General features: G+C 56.2%; 1 protein-coding gene across 1 annotated transcript; it reads right to left on the bottom strand.

The window, feature by feature from the left end:
- Positions 1–210: 210 nt before the first annotated feature.
- OTUB2 (OTU deubiquitinase, ubiquitin aldehyde binding 2) lies at positions 211–19252 on the bottom strand. Its single transcript, XM_040478133.1, has 6 exons — positions 19045–19252; positions 7625–7720; positions 6156–6274; positions 2374–2458; positions 1591–1785; positions 211–623 (listed from the first exon to the last, which is right to left on the bottom strand). The coding sequence occupies exons 1-6, from the start codon at positions 19045–19047 to the stop codon at positions 381–383; spliced, it is 741 nt and encodes a 246-aa protein (XP_040334067.1). The 5' UTR covers positions 19048–19252; the 3' UTR covers positions 211–380.
- Between the last annotated feature and the right edge of the window lie 901 nt (positions 19253–20153).

Here is a 20153-nt window from a genome sequence, read left to right as displayed (position 1 = left end):
TTAAGCGTCCGACTTCAGCCAGGTCACGATCTTGCGGTCCGTGAGTTCGAGCCCCGCGTCAGGCTCTGGGCTGATGGCTCGGAGCCTGGACCCTGTTTCCGATTCTGTGTCTCCCTCTCTCTCTGCCCCTCCCCCGTTCATGCTCTGTCTCTCTCTGTCCCAAAAATAAATAAATAAACGTTGAAAAAAAAAAAATTTAAAGAAAGCATTTGATCCTCCATGAAAATAAATACTGAGAATATCACCAAGTTACCACAGTCCGTGACGGGTGGGCCACATTGCCGGCCACTTGGCCCAAAAGGCTGTACGTTTTCTAACTGTAGTCTAAGTTGCTTTAAAAAAGTGAAAAGTCAGAATGTTCCATTTGGAATGTAGTCCCGTTAGGTGGCAGGCTCCACTGCGTGTCCTAAAGGTAATTCACATTTATCAGCTGCATAAAGGATGTTGTAGTGGGATGTTTTATAGAGCAGGTAAACGGAAGGGGTGGCAGCCTCGGGGAACACGTGGTGGTTCAGGGCCGTGTCCATCTCGTCCACATACTCCACCTGTAGGGCGATGTTCAGTGCCTGAGACAGGGCTGTGATCTGGATGTGGTCACACTCCATGGCCATGGGCTCCACTTCCTGCAAAAGCCAAGATGCAAAAACCCAATTTAGGAAGGAGGACGAGGGAGAAACCCAGCCCTGGCTTTGGTGGCCCCGGGTCACAGCGTCTGTGCTGGGAGGTCATCTTAACAACAACTCATCAGGGAGGAGGTAACAGCCAGGAATCTGCTAGGACTGCGAGGCCTGAACCTAGATCTGGATTCTGGGGTGTAGGTGTGTGTGGGAAGAGCATCCTATACTACCTTGAGGAATCGGGAAGGGGGCACAGGAATATTTAAGCTTGGCTTCTTAATGCACAGAACCAAAGAACGTCAGAGCAGAAGAGGACTGGCGTGAAGGGATTTAACAGAGGCCAGGCGAGTGAGTCCAGACGCTGAAGAGGCAACAGAGAGAGGCAGAGATGGTGGCAGGCTGGCGAGTGGGTCCCCTGTAACTGGGGCAGGTGCCTGCCCCTCGGCTCCTGCTGATCGTTGCCACGCAAGAACAAGGCCCTGAGAGCTGGATCTTGGAGAGGAATCCCCTTCGTCCTGAAAACTGCCCAATGTTTAAATGTTGGCCACGCTTTCAGATAAATGCATCATAGGCCAAACACATCTTAGGACAAATGTGACTCTGGGGCTGCTACTCCGCGGTTCTGTAAACGGTCCAATCCGAGGCCCTCATTTCTCAGATGGAGAACCTGAGGCCCAGGCAGGGACAGTACTGGCCCAGAGCCACACAGTTCAGGCAGCTCAAGTAGGGTCTGTTTCTGGCTTGCTCGTCTTGTTCTGCGGTTACAAATGCAGCCGTGACTTCAGGTCCCCTGCCTAGGGATGCTGGTGCTCAAGTCTCTTGAGGGCAGAGGGCCCTGCCCAGCACTTCCCTGCAGCCCACACACGGACTTGTCTGTCCTCCCCAGTGTGTACAATCCCAGGAGGTGGGTGTTGCACAGCAGAGCCCGGGCCTGGGGACTAAGTCCCCAAAGCCTGAGGCCCTGAGGACCTACGTGAATGCAGAAGTCCTCGATGTCCATCTCCTCGTCGATGAAGTGTCGGAAGAAGTCCGCGCGGTTCTTGATGAAGGCCGAGGTGAGCAGGCGCAAGAACTGCACGATCCGGTCTGAGGTGCTCTGGTCATTGAACACCTTCAGCAGGCTGGACACCGAGCCGTCCTTCTCTACGAGTTCCACCACGCTGTAAAACTGCGCCACGGGCTATCAGTCAGGGGAGGCCCGGGCAAGTCCTGCCCTCCTCCGAGGGGCCCTGTCCCCAGGATCCTCCCCTCCGTGTGGATTTCTGTTCTGAAATCCTCAAGTTGAGGTACCAAACTAAATCGATCTGCGACCAAAGTAAGAAGGGTACTCTGCCATGAGCACCTCAGCCCAGAGCCATGTCTGGGGAACAGCAGTTGGGGTCTCCTTCCATCACTGTGGTGGTTGGGATTCTTATTTACAGAGTCAGAACTGAATCCTCCAACCCCGCCCCCTTGCCCCCTTCACGAGGGGGTCAGGGGAGTAGGGTGGAGAGGGAGTGCGTGAAGGAGGCTGGGGGAAGTTTCCAGCTTGAGAGCTACCTCCCAAAGGAGGTACCTCTCCAGGAGGGCAGGGCCCTGTCCCCCCACGTCCCCACAAGCAGGAAGCAAGTGCCAGTCCCTCCCGAGCTGGGAGGAGCCAGACGGGCAGAGCCACAGAGCCGTGGGCCGTGACGGACTCTGGCCAATGCCGGCGGCTGTCTGCTCGGCCAGTGTGGGAGAACCTGGTCCCTCAGCCGTCCTGCCCAGGTTGACTCACAGCATTAAAGAAGTTTCGGAACTTGTGCTCTTCAAAACCGGCAGCCAGAAGGTCATTTGGGGTCTGCAGGACGCGCTCTTTGAACCTGAAGGGGGTGGATTGGGGCTCACGTGGAACGCTTCTGGAGCACAGCTGTGCTGGTCAGTGCCTCCCGCTCTCACCCGCTGCCCCTCACACACCCGAGGAGGCGCGTGTCACTAATAGCTGAATGCCCACCTTTCACAGCACCTCCCCGTGGATCCCACACGGACTTTGCTGTCCTCCCCAGTGTGTACGATCCCAGGAAAGGGGGTATTACACCCATTTCACAGAATAGGAGATTGGGGTCATGACCATCCACTCCCAGTCATGTTGAACTCTGTCCCTCCTTCCCGTCCCCATGGTTCCTGCTGTATCCTTACCATCTGCGGCCTGGGCCACTCCCAGCCTTCCTGTGCTCCCGGTCCCCTCACAGGGACCTCTGGAGTCACCTAGCACAGCCCTCTCCCTCAGGACACAGCTCCTCAGCACAAATGTCTGGCGGGGTGGGCCCTGCCTAGCTCCCCAACCTCTCCTCCCTTTTCACTTTTCAGCCTCCCTTCCCCCACCCTCCCCAGCCACTCCCATTCGCATTTCACTCTGTAGCACCCAGTCCCCTCAACCAGTGGCCTGTACCTACTCACAATAGCTAACTGTTCAGTTTTCAAGATTTGGCAGCCAGTTATTAAACAGCCGTTATTTAAAAATCAAGGTGGGGCACCTGGGTGGCTCAGTCAATTGGGTGGCCGACTTCGGCTCAGGTCATGATCTCGTAGTCCGGGAGTTGAAGCCCTGCATCAGGCTCTGTGCAGACAACTCAGAGCTTAGAGCCTGCTTTGGATTCTCTTTCTCTGCCCCACAGTCTCTCTCTAATTTGAATACACTTTAAATAAATAAATCAAGGTATGTAGGGGTTGCCTGGGTGGCTTAGTCATTAAGCATTTGACTTTGGCTCAGGTCATGATCTCACGGTTCAGGAGTTCCAGCTGGGCTCAAGCCCCGCTTCTGTCTCTCTCTGCCCCTCGCTCACTTGTGCCCTCTCTCAAAGAAAAAAAAAAATCAAGGTCTGTAAACTTAACGATAAAATGAATTCTACTGAGACACACAGATAAACATCCAAACTCAGTTTCCTAACTATCTTTGCTTTCGAGGTTGTCTGTCGTGGACTGCACGACATATGCTGCAGCTTGTGTTTCTCCCCCTCCCCCAGCGACCTCATGACAGTAGCTTGAAAACTAGTCACAACAGGAGTATTTATACCACAAGATGGGCCTTCGTGCCCCGCGGCCATTAAACCTTTGCCGGCACTGACAATCCTTCAGACCCGTCCAAAGGCCCTCGATCCCCCCCACGGTGGGCCCCCAATGGCACAGCCCCCTTCTGAGATCAGTGCTGGTACTCATGGGGGTGTGGTGAGGAGCCCAGCAGCTGCCACAACCCCCAGACACAGTTTAGCAGCGGAGATGATGAGTGACAAGTCACTGGGCTGGAGGGAGGGTAGTGGCCCATGCAAGAGCTGGGGGGGGGGGGGGGCTCTGGGGAACTGGCTGGCACCGGCCAAACTGCAGCCCTGAGAAGGGAGGCCAGACTCTAGTGGGACATGGGGGACCCGGGTCGGGGGGGTGTCACGAGGGACTAATGGCATGAGGAGGTGGTTTAGGTGCCTCATTTTGGGAGAGGGGGTGGTGAGGAGAGAGGGATGGTGTGTGTGTGGAGCAGAGACATCTAGACCGGGAGGTGAAGGCCTGCTGTGGCCAGGGCAGGCGTGGGGAACACCCTGCTGGCAGTTGCTCTTAGGCTTTGGGCCCCCTTCCCTCCCTGGGTTCCCTGAACCTTGGCCGCCTTCCCACATTCATTCCTCGCCTTGACTGCTGAACACCCCCCACCCCCCCTACCAAGCACTGAGGAGCGGCACACGGGCCCAGCCAAGTGGGCAAACACCCCAGCCGGGGCTCCCACCCCTTGAGGTGAGTGTGGCAAGGAGGACAGCGTTGGGACGTGGAACACAGGCTCTCTAGGCTGTAAGGCAGCTTTCGTGTGACCTTGGGCAAGTCTTGTAACCTTCCTGAGGCTCCGTGTACTCAGCTGTAAAACGGGGTAACACGAACCTCGTACATCCTACTGCCCCCTGGATACCCCCGCTGGAAGGCTCACAGATATTTTGGACCCTGCATCACCAGAACAGAGCTCCCCATCTTCCCTCGTCCCCTTTGCGGCAAGCGGCTTTCCCATCCTGGGAACGCTCAGGCCGAACACCCGGCAGCCCTCCTGGGCTCCCCTCAGCTCCGGCACCACAGCCACCAGCCACCCCCACGGGAATCTGGAACCCGACCAATTCCTTCCACCTGCTCACAAAGCCAGCGTCCTCTCCTCTCCCTGAGCACGCTCCTTGCTGCAGCCTCCCAGTCTGTCCTGCGGGTAGCAGGCCCGGCGAGCCTCTGCTCAAACCCTCAGCGGCTCCACCTCATTCAAGCTGAGACTCAAGGTCTCTATGTAGAGGCCCACGAGCCCCCCCACCCCTCACCTCCAACCCCTACTTAAAACTGCAACCCCCCAGCCCCAGACAACTGGGCCGCCTTCCCCACCTAGTTTTTTTCCTACGACACTGAGCAGCACCTGGCACCTCACATGTTCTCTGTTTTCTGCTGGCCTGCCTGCTCCACAGGCAGGGAATTTTGTCTCTTCTCTGCTGCATCCCCAGGGCCTGCAACAGGGTCTCTGTGATGCCCTGCTGGGTGACGCCTGCAGGGAGGGAAGAGGGTGCCCTGGAAGGAGTGTAGGGTGAAGGTAAACAGCATGCCCGGCTGGTACAGACACATAAGGGCCGGGCTTTGCCAGCATCACCGTGCTGGGTCCTCCCAACAACACCCTAAGTGTGCAAAATTATCCACCTTCCACAGATGGTGGAAACGGAGGCTCAGAGAGGCGGGGTAACTAGCCCAAAGTCACACAGCAAGTAAGTAAGAGAGTGAGGTCTGGCCTCAGGGCCCCGGGCCTCGGCATGGCACAACTCTGGGGGACACGGGTGGCGGGGGAAACCCCTGTACTGTACGGTCTCAACCCTCAGGGCTGCGGGGAGACGGCAAAGTGGGTCTGGCACCAGGGTCCACGGATCCAACCCAGGTGCTCTGTGACCTGTGTCTGCTCTGGTCCTGTATGCGTCGCAGAGTGGCCATCAGACTCTCAGGGCAGTGAGAGCTCCAAGGTCAAGAAGCAGGTCTCTTAGCTCCTTGCTGCTCAAAGTGTGGTCTGAGACCCAGCAACGGCGGTGCCTCTGGGAGCTCAAGAGAAACAGAACCGCGGGCCCTGCCCCGGACTGGATCAGAACCACACCCGACGGGATCCAGGCGGGTTGAACAAATGGTGACGCTAGAGAAGCCCTGACCGAAGCCCAGACAAAGGCCTAGAGGGTCGCTCTGGGGGCAGCTGCTGGACAGAGGCCTTCGTCAGCAGCCCGTCAAGAACCTGGCCTGACAAGCTAGACGCCTGGTTACACACACCCAGAAACGGGCGGCCGAACGGGCGGAGCTCCTTCGCTTTCTCCTGGAATCTTCAGGAAGGCAGCCGGTGTGACCCACCCAGGCGGACTCGGGCCAGAGGGCTGGAGGCACCCGTGAGCTCACTGGTTCCACCCCCGGCTGCCGGGCTGCCCCCACCTCCGCCACGGCTGCCCACTCCCGGGTGAGGCGGGCTGTGCCCGGGGAAAGCCGCCCGGCGGGGGTGGGGTGGGGTTCGGGGCCCAGCGCTCCCTCGAGGCCACTCACCTGAGGACGTCCCTGCTCTTCCCCAGCAGAGACTCCAGGTAGGAATAGCCCAAGGCCCGGTAGAAGCAGTTGCCGTCCCCCTTGGTCTTGCGGATCTCAGCGAACCTCTTGCTGAGTTCCTGTGGGGCAGATGAAGGAAATGGGGACATCCGCAACACCGCTGACCCTCGCGTCACATCCTATGGGGACCCAGGGCCCCGAGTCCCCCGGTCCTCTCAGACCGGCCGCCCTTTCCCGGTCTCCCGGCTTCATCACAGAGGTTAAACGATGCTGAGCACGTCCTGGTGGCGGGCGGGAGTCATGGCCCGCCCTCAGGCAGCCTACAGTCTGCGGGAGACGGAACAGGGGAAGCATGGGGGCGTCTCAGAGCAGTGGCAGCTACACCAGACTTCGGAAGTCCGGGAAGGCTTCCTGGAGGAGAAGTGGTGTGCGTGGCGGGGGCGGCATGGGTGAGCGGAGGCCTTGGGTGGGGTGTGACGGGAGGGCCAGGAGTCTGCAGAGCCGGTAGAAAAGGCCCCCGCAGACAGAACCAACCGTCTGCCCAGTCCTTCCAACATTTCTCAAAAGCTGCGGCCTCCCCACGCCACCCACCTCCGGCTCTGCTCCTGGCTGCCCATTTCCCCCTGAAATGGCCCGGAGGCCCCTTTGCTGCCTCGTGGGGCTACAGTCGGGGTTTTGACAGCAGAGGGCACGGCCTTCACGGCGCCGGGGAGCCCCGGCTCCCACCACAGCGACGAGGCGGCTTGGAGCTGACGGGGCCCATCCCAGGCAGGCCAGCAGGAAGACCATGCTCCTTGGGGAACCCCACCTCCTCTCCTGAGTGGGCGCCAGGGCACACGGGTCTGGGCCACCCAGCCCCTGCCCCCGCCCCCGGGGGTGCTCCGCACGGCCGCAGGACAGAAGCAGAGTTCTGCAGCCCCCCAGAGACGGACGGCGCCCAGGCTCCCCCTACTGCCCTGGTTCTGTGAGCATCCTTCCAGCAAACTCCCCATTTGCGTAGCTGGAGTGGCCCTTCCCCGCCGAGAGATGCCCTAACGCCGCGGTTACGGATGCAGCTGGCGACAGAGACCAGGCTGCCTGGTCCGAACGCAGCTTGTCCACGCACTAGCTGCGGGACTGTGGACCCGCCATCTCGTCTCTGGGCCTCGGCTTCCTCAGCCGTCAAACGTGGATGCCACGGTACTGACCCTGCAATACCGGAACGAGGTCTCAGTGAGCACGTAAAGCACTTAGGACAGCACCTAGCTTTAAAATAAATCACTATGTTTTTTTGTGTGTTTGTTGTGGCAACTAAAAGATTTCTCATTAAGGCAAATGCCCAACATCGAAATACTCTGGGAGCCCTTTAATTTGCCTGGGAGCCCAGCCCCAGTGCTCAGCCTTTCTGCCTGCAAAGTGGCACCTTCACCTCCGGTCCCAGCTCCAGCCCCTTTGATCCAAGATCCTCTCCTCCTGAACCTCTGCCTCACCTGGATTTTCCTCTGGTAAATCCTGTTTTCAGGATGAGCCCGAAGAATTGACAGAATGTCACATTTTTCTGATATTAGGTCGAAAGATGTTTCACTCTGAAAGAAAAAGCAGCAAAGCTGTGACCATTTCAAAGCAACTGATGGACTTCCACCAAGGAGGAAGCCTCCGAACTGCTAGTCACGTGACGTAGTGAACGTTACCTTCCCACAAAAGGCACGTGTGAGGAGCTCCCAGCATCCTGGATGCCCTGTTCCCCGGACAAGGGAGTCGGGGTCCGCCCCATCAAATAACTTCCGGCTGGGTTCATTTTAGAGCATCGCCCCTCAAACCTAGTAAGCCTTCATGCTGGAGCACAAGGTGTCCCCTCGTCTCCTGTCCTTCCTGCCTCATTCATTCGTTCTTTTGTTTGCCAACAATTCCTGACCGTCCAGCTTGCCCCAGGGCTGTGCGACAAGCCAGAAACAAGTGAGAACCTCCGGCAGAGGCGCCACCTACCGGTCACAGTCCACACTGCAGCTCGGAAGGAGTCGGTCTGCTCCAACCCAGAGGCGGGGCTCTGCCGGGAAGAAATCTGCAGGGAGCGGTAAGGGCAGGAGACCTCTCCGTTTCAATAGCCAACTCCCTGCCAGCCTCCTCCCTGCCTCATGCTGTTCCTGCCCAGACAAGTGGGAGACGCACCCCTGCCTCCAGCCCACCCCCCGGAACGGCTCTGATCTCAGCACGAAAATAACGGAAGAGGAACTGGTGTTAAAGCCACGTGTTGTTGAATTTAAGATGAGCGGCCCGGTACCTGCACACAAACAACCCAAGGAGACAAGTTACGCCACGGCACACAGGTGAAAGGTTGGGGTTACTGGGGATTTCTGGGAATGGAAATCCAGTTTCCCATCAATTTGCTGCCGTCATTTTCGGCAGAGTCGTCACCACTTTGACTTTACGCCTCCAACCGGGAGGCCCTTTCCCGGGCAGTCTCTCTGCCTCCCCATGGACTCAACAGTGACCTCAGCTCCGCACCACAGGGCTCACAGAGGAGCCTCGAGGTCACAAGCCCCTTTCCACCTGGAAAGGCGTCTGGGTTTCTGATGATTAGATTTCTCCAAAGCTCACCACCGGAAGCAGGGAGCTGGGCCACGAGATCATACGATGAGGTGGAAGGGACTCGCAGGGCTACCCGTCTCCACACTGGACGGACTCAAGCTTCTGTCTCACAGTGAGCTTCTTTGGCTCTGATTCCTGTACCCAGCAGCCAGGACAGAGAAGCGCTTTGGCTGGTTCGGGACATTTCTCGGGGCCCGGATGCTCCCTGCCATCCAGGTCTCCGAAGCCACATAGGCCTCCCTTGGTGTAGAGCATCTACCTGATTCCCCAGGGCCCCTCACAGGGCCTGGAACAGAGCAGGGGATGAGAGGTTTGTTAAACGAATAAAAGCCACCTCCTCCATGAAATCTCCCTGGCTGCCCCACCCCATCCAAGTCTGGCTTGGGCTCTCCCTTGAGCTCACACTATATTCCTTCTCTCCCTTTCTGGTGACCCCAAACATGCCTTCTCCTGGATTTGGGGGGGGGGGGGGGTCAGGCCAACCAGAGAAAAACCTAAGGGTGGAGAAGGAGGACTGTGTTGTCCCAAGAAGAACAGGAGAAAAAGGGTTTCTAAAGGAGGGAACAGGCCCTGCAAATGCCTGGGTGGGGGTGGGAGGAAGAGACTCTGAGTTTTCCTTCTGGAAGCTTCCATTCCATATCCATCCTTCTTTGCAAAATTAACTTAGCTTCGGGCTCCTTCCTCACGTCGGCTCTGACATGACAGGGGCAGGGAAACCATCGGAAGTCCAATAACCATTTGGGGGCAGATGCTGTGGGGTTGTTTTTCCATCAGTCACGGCCCATTTCCTCCCTACTTAACAGGGTTCCTGTTTTACTCCAGGCTGAGTGGTAGAAAATGACTTTCAGTTTTAGATAAAAGGAACCAAGCTCACAGGCCCTACCCCTTCCTCTTCCTTCCTGCCTGCAGTGCAGATGCAACATCTGTATTACAGCAGCCATCCTGTGGTCGTGAGGCTGAAAGCCAATACAGAGAGAATGGTTTGATGTTCTGCTGCTATGCTAAGCCCAAGATGTAGGACAGAAGAGGCGCCATGATCGTATACCCGCTACGTGCCATGGTCTGGGACAGAGCCTTACATATCCCCGTTAGCACATTTAACCCCCGAGAACAATTACCCTACCCGCTCTACTGACAAGGTCAGGTCCCTCGTGCCAGGAAGGGATTTAATGCAGATCTGACCGAGACCCATGGACGCTCTACCAAGCCAAAACTGCCGGGCAGACAGATCTCCTGAGGGATCAAGGTTGCTAGACTGTGGCCCCAGCGGGCAGACAGCATAGCTCTCTACCAGCTCACAGTCTACAGCAGTATCCCCCAAGCCGAGGACACTCGTCACGGGGGAACAAGAGACGGTTTACAGGTGTTGTCCGCACACGGGGTTAAAAGGCATTGAGGCATCTGGAGGGAAAGTTATTCTCTATTCAATTCCCTTCCAACCTAATCACGCCAAGGAGCAAGTTGGCTTCCAGTATACCTTTAATGCTCTACTAGCCTCTTTTGACCAGCGAGCAGGGAGCCTAAACGTGTTCCATTTTCTTTTTCTTTTTAAGTAAGCTGGATGCCCAGTGTGGGACTCGAGCTCACGACCTGGAGATCAAGAGTCACAACTCTGCCAGCTGAGCCAGGCAGATGCCCCCAAGTATTCCATTTTTATTTGCGATCCTTTTTTTTTTTTTTTTAATTTTTTTTTTCAACGTTTATTTATTTTTTGGGACAGAGAGAGACAGAGCATGAACGGGGGAAGGGCAGAGAGAGAGGGAGACACAGAATCGGAAACAGGCTCCAGGCTCTGAGCCATCAGCCCAGAGCCCGACGCGGGGCTCGAACTCGCGGACCGCGAGATCGTGACCTGGCTGAAGTCGGACGCTTAACCGACTGCGCCACCCAGGCGCCCCTTGCGATCCTTTTTAGATGTAACACAAGCCAGCTTTGGGGGCACCTGGCTGGCCCAGTCCATGGAGCTGTGACTCTTGATGTGTGGGTCATGAATTCAAGTCCTACGTTGGGCACAGAGCTTACTTAAGAAACAAGCCAGCTTTATTAACTTCCTTGTTGTATCTTTAAAAGTTGACGTGATTTGATCTATTCTAAATCACGGAAGATTTCCGTTATTCGCATGACAACGGTTGCTGGCGAGCAGTTGATTTTGCGCTCCTACTGTGCGCTAATGGAGCAAGTACCCACGGGACCCCGTAAGTTTCAGAATAGGAAGTCCACCTTTGCTGCCTGGGGGGGAAAGTAAGGTGGCACCCAGGTATGTTTAAACACAGCAGGTGCCCCGACTCTGCAGCACCCTCTCGCCCAGTCTTATTTTACTCCAGAGTCCCATTAACCACCTCACTAACAGAAGTCCGGTTTTACGGACAGCAGACTTAAAATGTTGGCTCAGGTCTTTCTAAACATGGATTAAAAAGCAGTACAACCAGTATTTGATGCCTACTTTGATGCCTGGCCTGCCCCAAACAAAACCCAACCAAATGGTGGGGTGGGGGAACATGAAGTTAGGGGGGAGCGAAGGGCGTGTGGAAGGGAGTTTAAGGAATTAATCTGAACTATGTAAGGACAAGCACTTGAGGTAGAAAGCTGCCAACAAGTCAAAAATGAGAATATGAACACTAGATCAAGGAAAGGGACATGCGTCTTGTACCAGGGAAGCCAATGCAGGGTTTCTACTTGCCCCAGGGTAAACTTGGCCTTTTGGGGGCAGCTGGGTGGCTCAGTCAGTTAAGCGTCTGACTTTGGATTTTGGCTCAGGTCATGATGTCACGGTTCGTGGGATCAAGCACCACACTGGGCTCTGCACTGACCGTGGGGAGCCTGATCGGGATTCTCCCTTTCCCTCAAAGATAAACATTTAAAAAAAAATATGGGGCGCCTGGGTGGCGCAGTCGGTCGAGCGTCCGACTTCAGCCAGGTCACGATCTCGCGGTCCGTGAGTTCGAGCCCCGCGTCGGGCTCTGGGCTGATGGCTCGGAGCCTGGAGCCTGTTTCCGATTCTGTGTCTCCCTCTCTCTCTCTGCCCCTCCCCCGTTCATGCTCTGTCTCTCTCTGTCCCCAAAATAAATAAACGTTGAAAAAAAATTTTTTTTAAAAAATAATAAAGTTGGCATTTGGGGCAAATTTACGTGAGCTACTTAATTTAAAGGGAAACTGTCAAATAGCACTTTGTGGGGGGGGGGTTGCTCTCGGCACTGAGAGCCAACCTCATCACACTTGGGGTTAGAGAGACCCGCGGTCAACACTGGCTTCCCCTTCATTCCCGTTGCCAAGCCCCATCTTCTATGGGTGGTCCCTGTGGTATGTCGGTCAATATGTACCCATCTTTTTATGGCAGTAAAATATACCCAACATAAAATATACCCCCATAGCCACTTTTAAGCGTACAGTTTGGTGGCATTACGTATGTTCACACTGTTGTGCGACCATCTCCACCATCCCTTTCCAGAACCTTCCATCCCCACCTGAAACTCTACCCATTAAACACCAACTCCTCATTCCCTGCACCCCACGCCCCCATCCCAGTCCCTGAACCCACCATTCTGTTCTTGGTCTCTGAATTTGCCCATCCTAGGGACCTCATGTAAGTGGAATGTATTGGTTTTCTTCAAACCACGGAGTTGTTTTCTGTTTGCATGCGTTTTCTTTTGTAATTTACATCCAAGTTAGCATATAGTGTGATGATTTCAAGAGTAGATCTAGTGATTCATCCCCAATGTATAACACCCAGTGCTCATCCCGACAAGTGTCCTCCTTAGTGTCCCTTCCCCATTTAGCCCATCCCCCCCACCACCCCTCCAGCAACCCTGTTTGTTTTCTGTATTTAAGGGTCTGTTTTTACATTATTTTATGTTTGCATGTGTTTTAAATGTGTATACATATTATTCTACAGATATCGTGGCCTTTTTATTTTTCTTCACTCAGTGCTATTTAAGATTTAGCCCTCCTGACAAATGGTTGCCCAGTGGTCTTCCTCTATCTACCACGGGTGATAGCCTCGGGTTAGCTCCAGCGCCCCCTAGTGGCCACAGGTGTATTTATTGGGGCTACGGGGCGGGGGAGGGGTGGGCAAGAGGGTTTCTACCTCGGCGCCTTTAAGTCCCAGCCTGGCAGGCATCCAGAAGGCCCAAGTCAGCTGGAGTCACCTCCCCACCAGCATGGCCCTGGTCGCAGCTCTGGGGAAAAACTAGTCTCAAACTCCAGGGAGAACCCAGGCACAGCCTCAATTTACTGGCCCATAAATCAGGTAGAATGCTCTGGGTTTGACACTGGCTAACTCTCATTGATGCTTTTTTTAAATTTTATTTTAATCGTGGCTGAAAACTTCCAGGATGTTACAGAAAAAAGGACAGGCGTGCCTGACAATGTCCCGTCAGACCTAATCAGGCCACCTGCTACGGTTTTAGCCCTTAACTGCTGGTTTGCAAATAGATGGTAAATAAGTCAGGCGGTTGGCAACTCTGTTCGGAAATGGCATGTAGCAGGTTAAGTCGAGAAAAGGACATTTCTCCCATCACTGGCTCTTACCCAGCAGCCCTGGGAACCAGCCCCGCTAGCATGTGAGTTTGGCATTCACACAAGGTCTGAGTCCACACTGGGAGCCTGGACACGGACTCCCTGGCCTGGTGTTCACCTGCAGCCTCAGAGCCCAGGTGGAAATTAAACCACCTACCTGGGTGAGCAGATCCCGCCCCGAGTCTACACCCCCTCCAAACTCAGGGAAAGGCAGATTTCCCATTTTCCTCTGGTCTTCTCTCCAAAGCCTCTCTATAGACTGAAAACCCGGCCACGTAGCCCCAAGAGTTGCCTCCACCGGCCTCAGACCAGCCCTCCACCTATACCCCAATCCACGCATCCAGCCACTTTGGTTCGAAGCCCTGAAAGCTTCTGGAGAAGATGCCTTCAAGCAGGGATGGGGAGGTCTGATCCCACAGCTCTGCACCCCTGCCCATGGGGACCCCACGTGCCCAGCGCTGTTCAAGGATCTCCAGGTACCCCCGGGAGATGATGGGATGGGCTGACATGGGCTGCAGGACAGGGAGGGGCAGAGCCGAATGGAGGGGCCCTGGCAGCTCTGTCCAACCAGCCCTAAAGGCTCGTCTCATGACATGACATGTGACCCCAAGCAAGACCCCTGCCCTCCCATGAGCTCTCAGTAGGCTCCTCCTGGAATAGGTGCAGCTCACGGTCTGAATCCAGACTCCCTGGGCTTTCAGGAGAAATGACACAGTAGGAGAATAAAACCCCAAAAGATCACGGTCCTTGGTCACTTTGGTTCACGAGTGTGTGGACCCCAAGTGCTTGGAACAGCCGCTGGTGCCCAGCAGGTGCTCAGTGACAGCTTGGGGAATGAATGAAGCCACCTCTGCTGGGCATTCACTATGGCAGGTGCTGTGGATTATCTCATTTAAGCCTCGCAATATCTGTTTTACAAACAGCAACGGAGGCACAGAGAGGTCAAGCCATTTGCCTGAGGTCACACAGCGCAGCGATCTCGGGTAGGGACTTGGACGCAGCTCACCCAGCACATCAAAAGTATTCAACAGACCCGGCTGCCTTTCTGCACCTTCTCACCCTCCACGAACAGAAGCTACTTGGCCCTGACACGTGCCCTCTCGTCATATCCCGCCAGCTCCTCAACTGTCAGGCCTCGGGCTCACGCCTCTATCACCACCGCCCCATCAACGTACCCTTTAGAGCATCTGTGGACACCCCCTAGCCCAGGCTCTGAGGTGCCAGGAGGGCTCTCACAGGCCGACCCTGGGCCCCGGCGGCCAAGGCCGGCCCTCAGCCAGCCGGACCTCCCTCCATGGCTGCTGCACCAGCAAGCTGACCGTGGGCTGACTCAGTCTTGTTAACCAGGCCCAGCACCCCAGAAGCCCCAACTCACCGCGTGGCCTGACCTCAAGCCACCAGTTCCTTCACAGTAGAGGCCAGAGCCTCCAGGGCCACCTGCCAACAGGGCTCAGAACCTGGCCCATCCCCCCCCCCCTCCTCTCAGAAGGTCCCCGTTGCTTCCAGAGGCACCCCGAGGGCTCCAGGCCTGGTCTTGACTGCCTGGGGCCGGGGTCTCCACCGTGGCTGCTGCCGGAGCTGGAAGGAATGCCCTTTGAACTGTCTACATTAGGGTATGACATATAATACATGAACGTACAGAATGATCAAATTTTTAACGGGTGAGTGATCAAAATGTTTGGAGGCCAAAGATTTAGGAAAGACTTAGTGCCCTGAACTGGTTTCCTGTCACCGCTGTGACAAGCTAGCACAAACTCAGTGATTAGAAACCACACAGATTTAGGGGCACCTGGGTGGCTCAGTCGGTTGGGCGTCCGACTTCAGCTCAGGTCACGATCTCGCAGTCCGTGAGTTCGAGCCCCGCGTCGGGCTCTGGGCTGATGGCTCAGAGCCTGGAGCCTGCTTCCGATTCTGTGTCTCCCTCTCTCTCTCTGCCTCTCCTCCGTTCATGCTCTGTCTCTCTCTGTCTCAAAAATAAACTTAAAAAAAAAAACACACACAGATTTATTATCTTGTATTTCTGAAGGCTCTGGGGGAAAAGCCATTTCCTTACCTTTTTTCTCCTTTCTAGAAGCTACCTGCGTTCCTTGGCTTCGTGATCCCCTCCTTCCACTGTCACGACTCCTCACTCTGGCCCTCCCGCTTCCCTCACATCGCTCCGCCCACCCACCCGCCCGCCCGCCTTATAAGGACCCTTGTGATTACATCATTGGACCCACCTGGGTGATACAGGGCACTCACCCATCTCAATACCCGTAACCTCATCACACCTGTGATGCCCTTGTTGCCACATGAAGGAGCCCGTCCCCAGGTTCTGGAGATTTGGTGTGGACATCTTCAGGGGGCTGCTACTCAGCCCAGCACCCGCATGCCCCTTCTCGGCTGTTCAGCTAAGGAAACGGGGAAGGCCCTGCATCTGGGCTCCCGCCCCTCTTGGCTCACAGTTGTTGGCTAACCTCGCGGAGACCCCGAACTCAGACCCCTGCCACCCCTCATTTGACACCGGCCCTCATACAACATCGCGTAAAGGACCCTCAGATCTTCATCTCTGGCCCTGACCTCTCTCTGAAGCTCCGGCTTCAAACGGCCACCAGCCACCAGGTTGTTTGGCCGGCATCCCCCGATGACCGAGCCCTAAGAGTTCTCTCGCTCCACACCTGCCTCCCCTCCAGGGGGCTCCAGCTCCCCAAAAGGCCCAGAGCTCACATCAAACCCAGGACCCCTCTCTTCCCCGTCGGCTCTGCTTCTGGGTCCCTCCCGAGCTGCCACTATCCGCCCTGTTGACCTCCTAGCTTCTGCTCCGGCCCCCCTTCCCGACCAACCTCCGCAGGAGCCAGCACAGGCTGCTTAACATGAAATCAGGCCGAGGGCACAGCTTCCCTCCCTCAGTTCCCTCCAGGGGCTTCCCTCACTTCGGAAGAGACTCAACCCTCCCGGGTCCTACAACATCCGGCCTCACTGACCTTATTCTCCCAGGTGGTCTCATCCGGCCTGGCTTCCTCCAACCCCGTGTCCTTTGCGTGGACCGAGACTCATCCAAGTCAACCACCTTTTTCCTTGTCGGAAATACGCTACGGTTCTCGCTCCCTCTCCCACCGGCAGAATAAAACCCAGATCCCGCAGCATAACCTGTGAAGCCTTTCTCAGTATGTTCTGACTCGACCTGCATGTCTAGACTCCTCTCTCTTCCTTCCTCTCAGCTCCCTGCATCCACACAGACCTTTCCCAGAATATTCCATTCTTAGCCAAGTTTCCAGGCCTTTAAGCAAGCTGTCCCACCCTGCCTGGAATGTACTCTTCCTCAAATCCTTCCTGAACACTCCTGTATATGCTTCAAAACCCCATGCAAAAGACCCCCTTGTGAAGCCTTCCCTGATATCCCCTGCACCCTCCGAGTGCACCAGCTTCCTGCCGTGCTCCCAAAGCCCTTGGTCAGGCCTCTTAGGCCATGACCAGTAGCTCAGGAATTGCTTGTGTCTTGACCCCTGTCTTGACCAACAGGCAGTGAGTTCCTACGAGAGGTCAGGGCCCCTAATCTGACTCATCTCTGTCCATCACGGGGCCTGACTAGGGTGCCTGCCGGGGGCTTATTTGACAAATAAAAGAACAAAGCATCGAAGGGCCCTGTGGTTTTCCTGTTCGCCTCGGACCCTCACTCATTTATTCACCAAATGTTAAATGCGTTTTGCGTGAGCCCCCACTACCTATGGCCCCTGCCAGCGGCAGCCTCAGGCCTGGACTTCATCCGGGCCCCTGCCTTCCTAAGGGGCCCTGGGACCCTTCCTCAAGCTTAGCCCAGTGACGTTGAAACGGGAGAGGGAAGCAGACGCTTTATTTCCCAAGGGCATTCCTCTGCTCCCCACACATCCAGCACCATTCACACCACGTGGAAACATCACCACCACACAGCCCACATAGCACGGTGCATGGCTAACAGTAGGTGCTCAATAAATGCTGGGTAAGCAAAAGAGAACAGACCCTGCACAGCCCTCCCCCACCCCGTGATTCCCAGGCAGGCATCCTATTCGGTGCGTTAACCACTTTACCCCTCTCCGAGGCACCCAAGCCTTCCCCATCACGGGGTGAAAGGTTGGTGCTTTTTGACCCCGTTGCCCTCCTACTTCCGGTCTTGGGAATCCAGTCAGGGGGAAAGTGGAGTCAGGGGCCTCCCCGTGTAGCACAAGGCCCAAAAGTTCAGGGCCCAGCCCCCACCCTCCCTGCCCTGTCAGCTTCCCAATGGCGGCCAGAAGGCATGCCAGCCTCCAGCTCCAGGGTGGCGTTTTAAACCCATCATTACCCCTGCCCCTGCCACTCCCTAGTGGGCGATACAGAAGCATCTGGCCCCTTCCAGGCGCAGGCGGGCCAGGGCAACCCTTGGGCACCGGGTAGAAGCAGGAAGTGGATGCTTCTAGATGCCCCAGAGGCCCTCCACCACGCCCAGCAGCAGGCTGGTTTGTCAGGACAGCCCCGCCTTAGGTGACCTGGCTGCCCACGCCAGACGCAGAATGTGCCAGGCCATGACCAGGCTTTGACCCGTGCCCCGGCCCAGCAGCATCCTGAAGGGGTGACCATTTCCCTGAGCAGACATGGGAGGAAGGGAAGGAGGCCAAGAAGAACCAGACATCTGTGTACGTTCACTTCCAGGACTCTTGTCACAGAAACCGACAGCTAGTTAGCTGGGCCAAGCTCTCCACACGCGGCGACTGGCAGGGTCCTCGGGGCGGCCCATTGTACAGATGTGCAAAACAGTGCTGGGCGTGGGGGTGGGGAGAGGGGTGGAAAGACCAATCAAAGCCTCCTGGCTTTCCAAGGGGCGGAGGTGGCATCTGAACTCAGGGCTGTGTGACCCCAAGCCACCTAAGAGCCCTTACGCTCTACAGGCTCCCTGGAGCAGGGGGCCCAAGACGGAAGGGGTTTCCGGCAGTCAGACACCTAGTCTCCCTTGCAGACTGTCTGACCCCTCACCGCCCCCACCCGCGACCGGGAAGGTGGACTAATGTAACACAAAGAGCACTGGACTGGGAGTCCAGAGGCTTGGGTTCAAGTCGCAGGTCTTCGACAATCAGTCCCAGCCCCCCTTCCTTCTCTGGGCCTCAGTCTCCCCACCTACCCAAGTTCCAGGTTTGGCCTGGCTCAGAGTGTCTCTGGGGCCATTTCTGCTCCAACAGTACTCTGCATCGGGGGTTCCTCCAGTCTTTCCTTTGCCTGGACCCCTAATTCACATGCCTCACAACTTGAGGCAACCTCTCCATGTGGGTCCTAACTGCAAACACCACCTGTTGATCCGTGGGATGCGGAGGATGTCCAGCGACCAGCTGCTCCGGCAGCACCTAGGTCACTTGTGGGGCTTGGAGGGGGAGGTCTCCGATGGCAGAGACCTTGGGTGAGGGGGGCCGTGAGCTGCCCACCGAGGGGCTACTTAACAAAGGGGGCGACCCTTAGCCCTGGAGCCTCCCAGTTCCTGGCTCCCGTGGAGGACGCCAACTTTGCGCCCTCAGGCTGCACCCGCGGGGACACCGGGGACGTGAGAGCCGGGGACTGGGGGCCCTTGAGGCCGGGCTGGGTCCCCTTCCCTGGGCACGCACGGGGGACGGCGAGGCCCTTGCCGGGCCCTGCAAGGCCTTTCCAAGAAAGACGGGGGCCCCCAACATCCATCCCGACACTATTCCCAGAGGTCCGAACACTGCGGGACCCGCGCTGGGGGCCGAATCTGGCGCTGGTCCCCGGTCCCGCGAGCGCACCTGCGCCCGGGCGGCGAGCCTGCCTACCGCGTCCCGCTTCCCCTCCCCCCGCCACGATCACTGACCATAGCGACCGGAGCCGTCGGGACAGGTCCCGCCCCAGCGAGGAGCGATCCGGTGCGGGAGGGCGCCGCAGGAACCACTGGCGGGCTCCGCCAGTTGGTCGAGGCGGGGGCCTCGAGGGCGTGGGGGCGAACGGAGAATACACCCGACCGCTCCGCAAACCACAGGTTAGACCCTCACTGTGTCCCAGCAAGACACACGCTCCGTTATTGACGTCTGAGACGGGCAATCAGAAGTCGGAGCACAGGACGTCACAGAAAGTGGGTGGGACTTCACTCGCCTTTCGCCTATGCTTTAAGGTCCCTTTGACAGGGAACCGCCCCCTTTTAAAGACATCGAAGGCTTTTAACTCGCAAAGGAGTTCGCCCAACCCAGAAAGACAGGTTTTAGTTTGTAAAGGCTGAAGGGCTTTTGACCAAAACTGCAAATTGACGTCTTCTGAAAGATTAGTTGGCTCTCATTAATTCCTAAAGAAGGCCACCTAAGTATAGTTTGCTCAAGATCAGAGGACAGGTGCTTAGGGAACACGTGCCCAATAACATTAAGTTACCTGCCTGCCCTTGTGTAGCTTCTAAATAATATTTTACCCACTCCCAACTCATGAATCAGTAGGTTACCAGGCACTCAATTAATGGTTGTTGAATGAATGAATTTCCAGGATCGTTGATTCTGTGCCTCTAGAATTGCATGGCTCTATATGTATATGGCATAGACGTGAATCAGGTTTGGTGACTCAGCCTGTATACAAGCTCGTTATTACTGAACATCAAACACAGGAATATGTATCATTCAAAGATTCATTCACCAGCCCTCCACCCCTAGAGGAGATGCTGAGGGTGGGGGAGGGAGGGTTTCCAGGGAAGGGGGGTCCAGTGTATTGCATGTGCCCATTTTACAGGTGTTAATATTTCCAAGAGTGTATTAAGCCATCCCCATTCCCACGCTCACTCTCCTGCCCCAGGCACCAGGCTCGGCTATTGGATAAACATCTGTGTCTTGCAAGTGAGTATCATTTAGTAGGTGGGGAATTTGGAGTTTAATCATGGCTCAAGGAGCAGTAACAGCAGAGGCTAATTTTTATTGAGCACTTACTGTATACTGGGCACTGTCC

Source organism: Herpailurus yagouaroundi, unplaced genomic scaffold (genome assembly GCF_014898765.1).
Source record: "Herpailurus yagouaroundi ecotype Mexico unplaced genomic scaffold, PumYag 141, whole genome shotgun sequence".
Classification (NCBI taxonomy): domain Eukaryota; kingdom Metazoa; phylum Chordata; class Mammalia; order Carnivora; family Felidae; genus Herpailurus; species Herpailurus yagouaroundi.
This window is presented reverse-complemented; position numbering and strand designations above follow the sequence as displayed.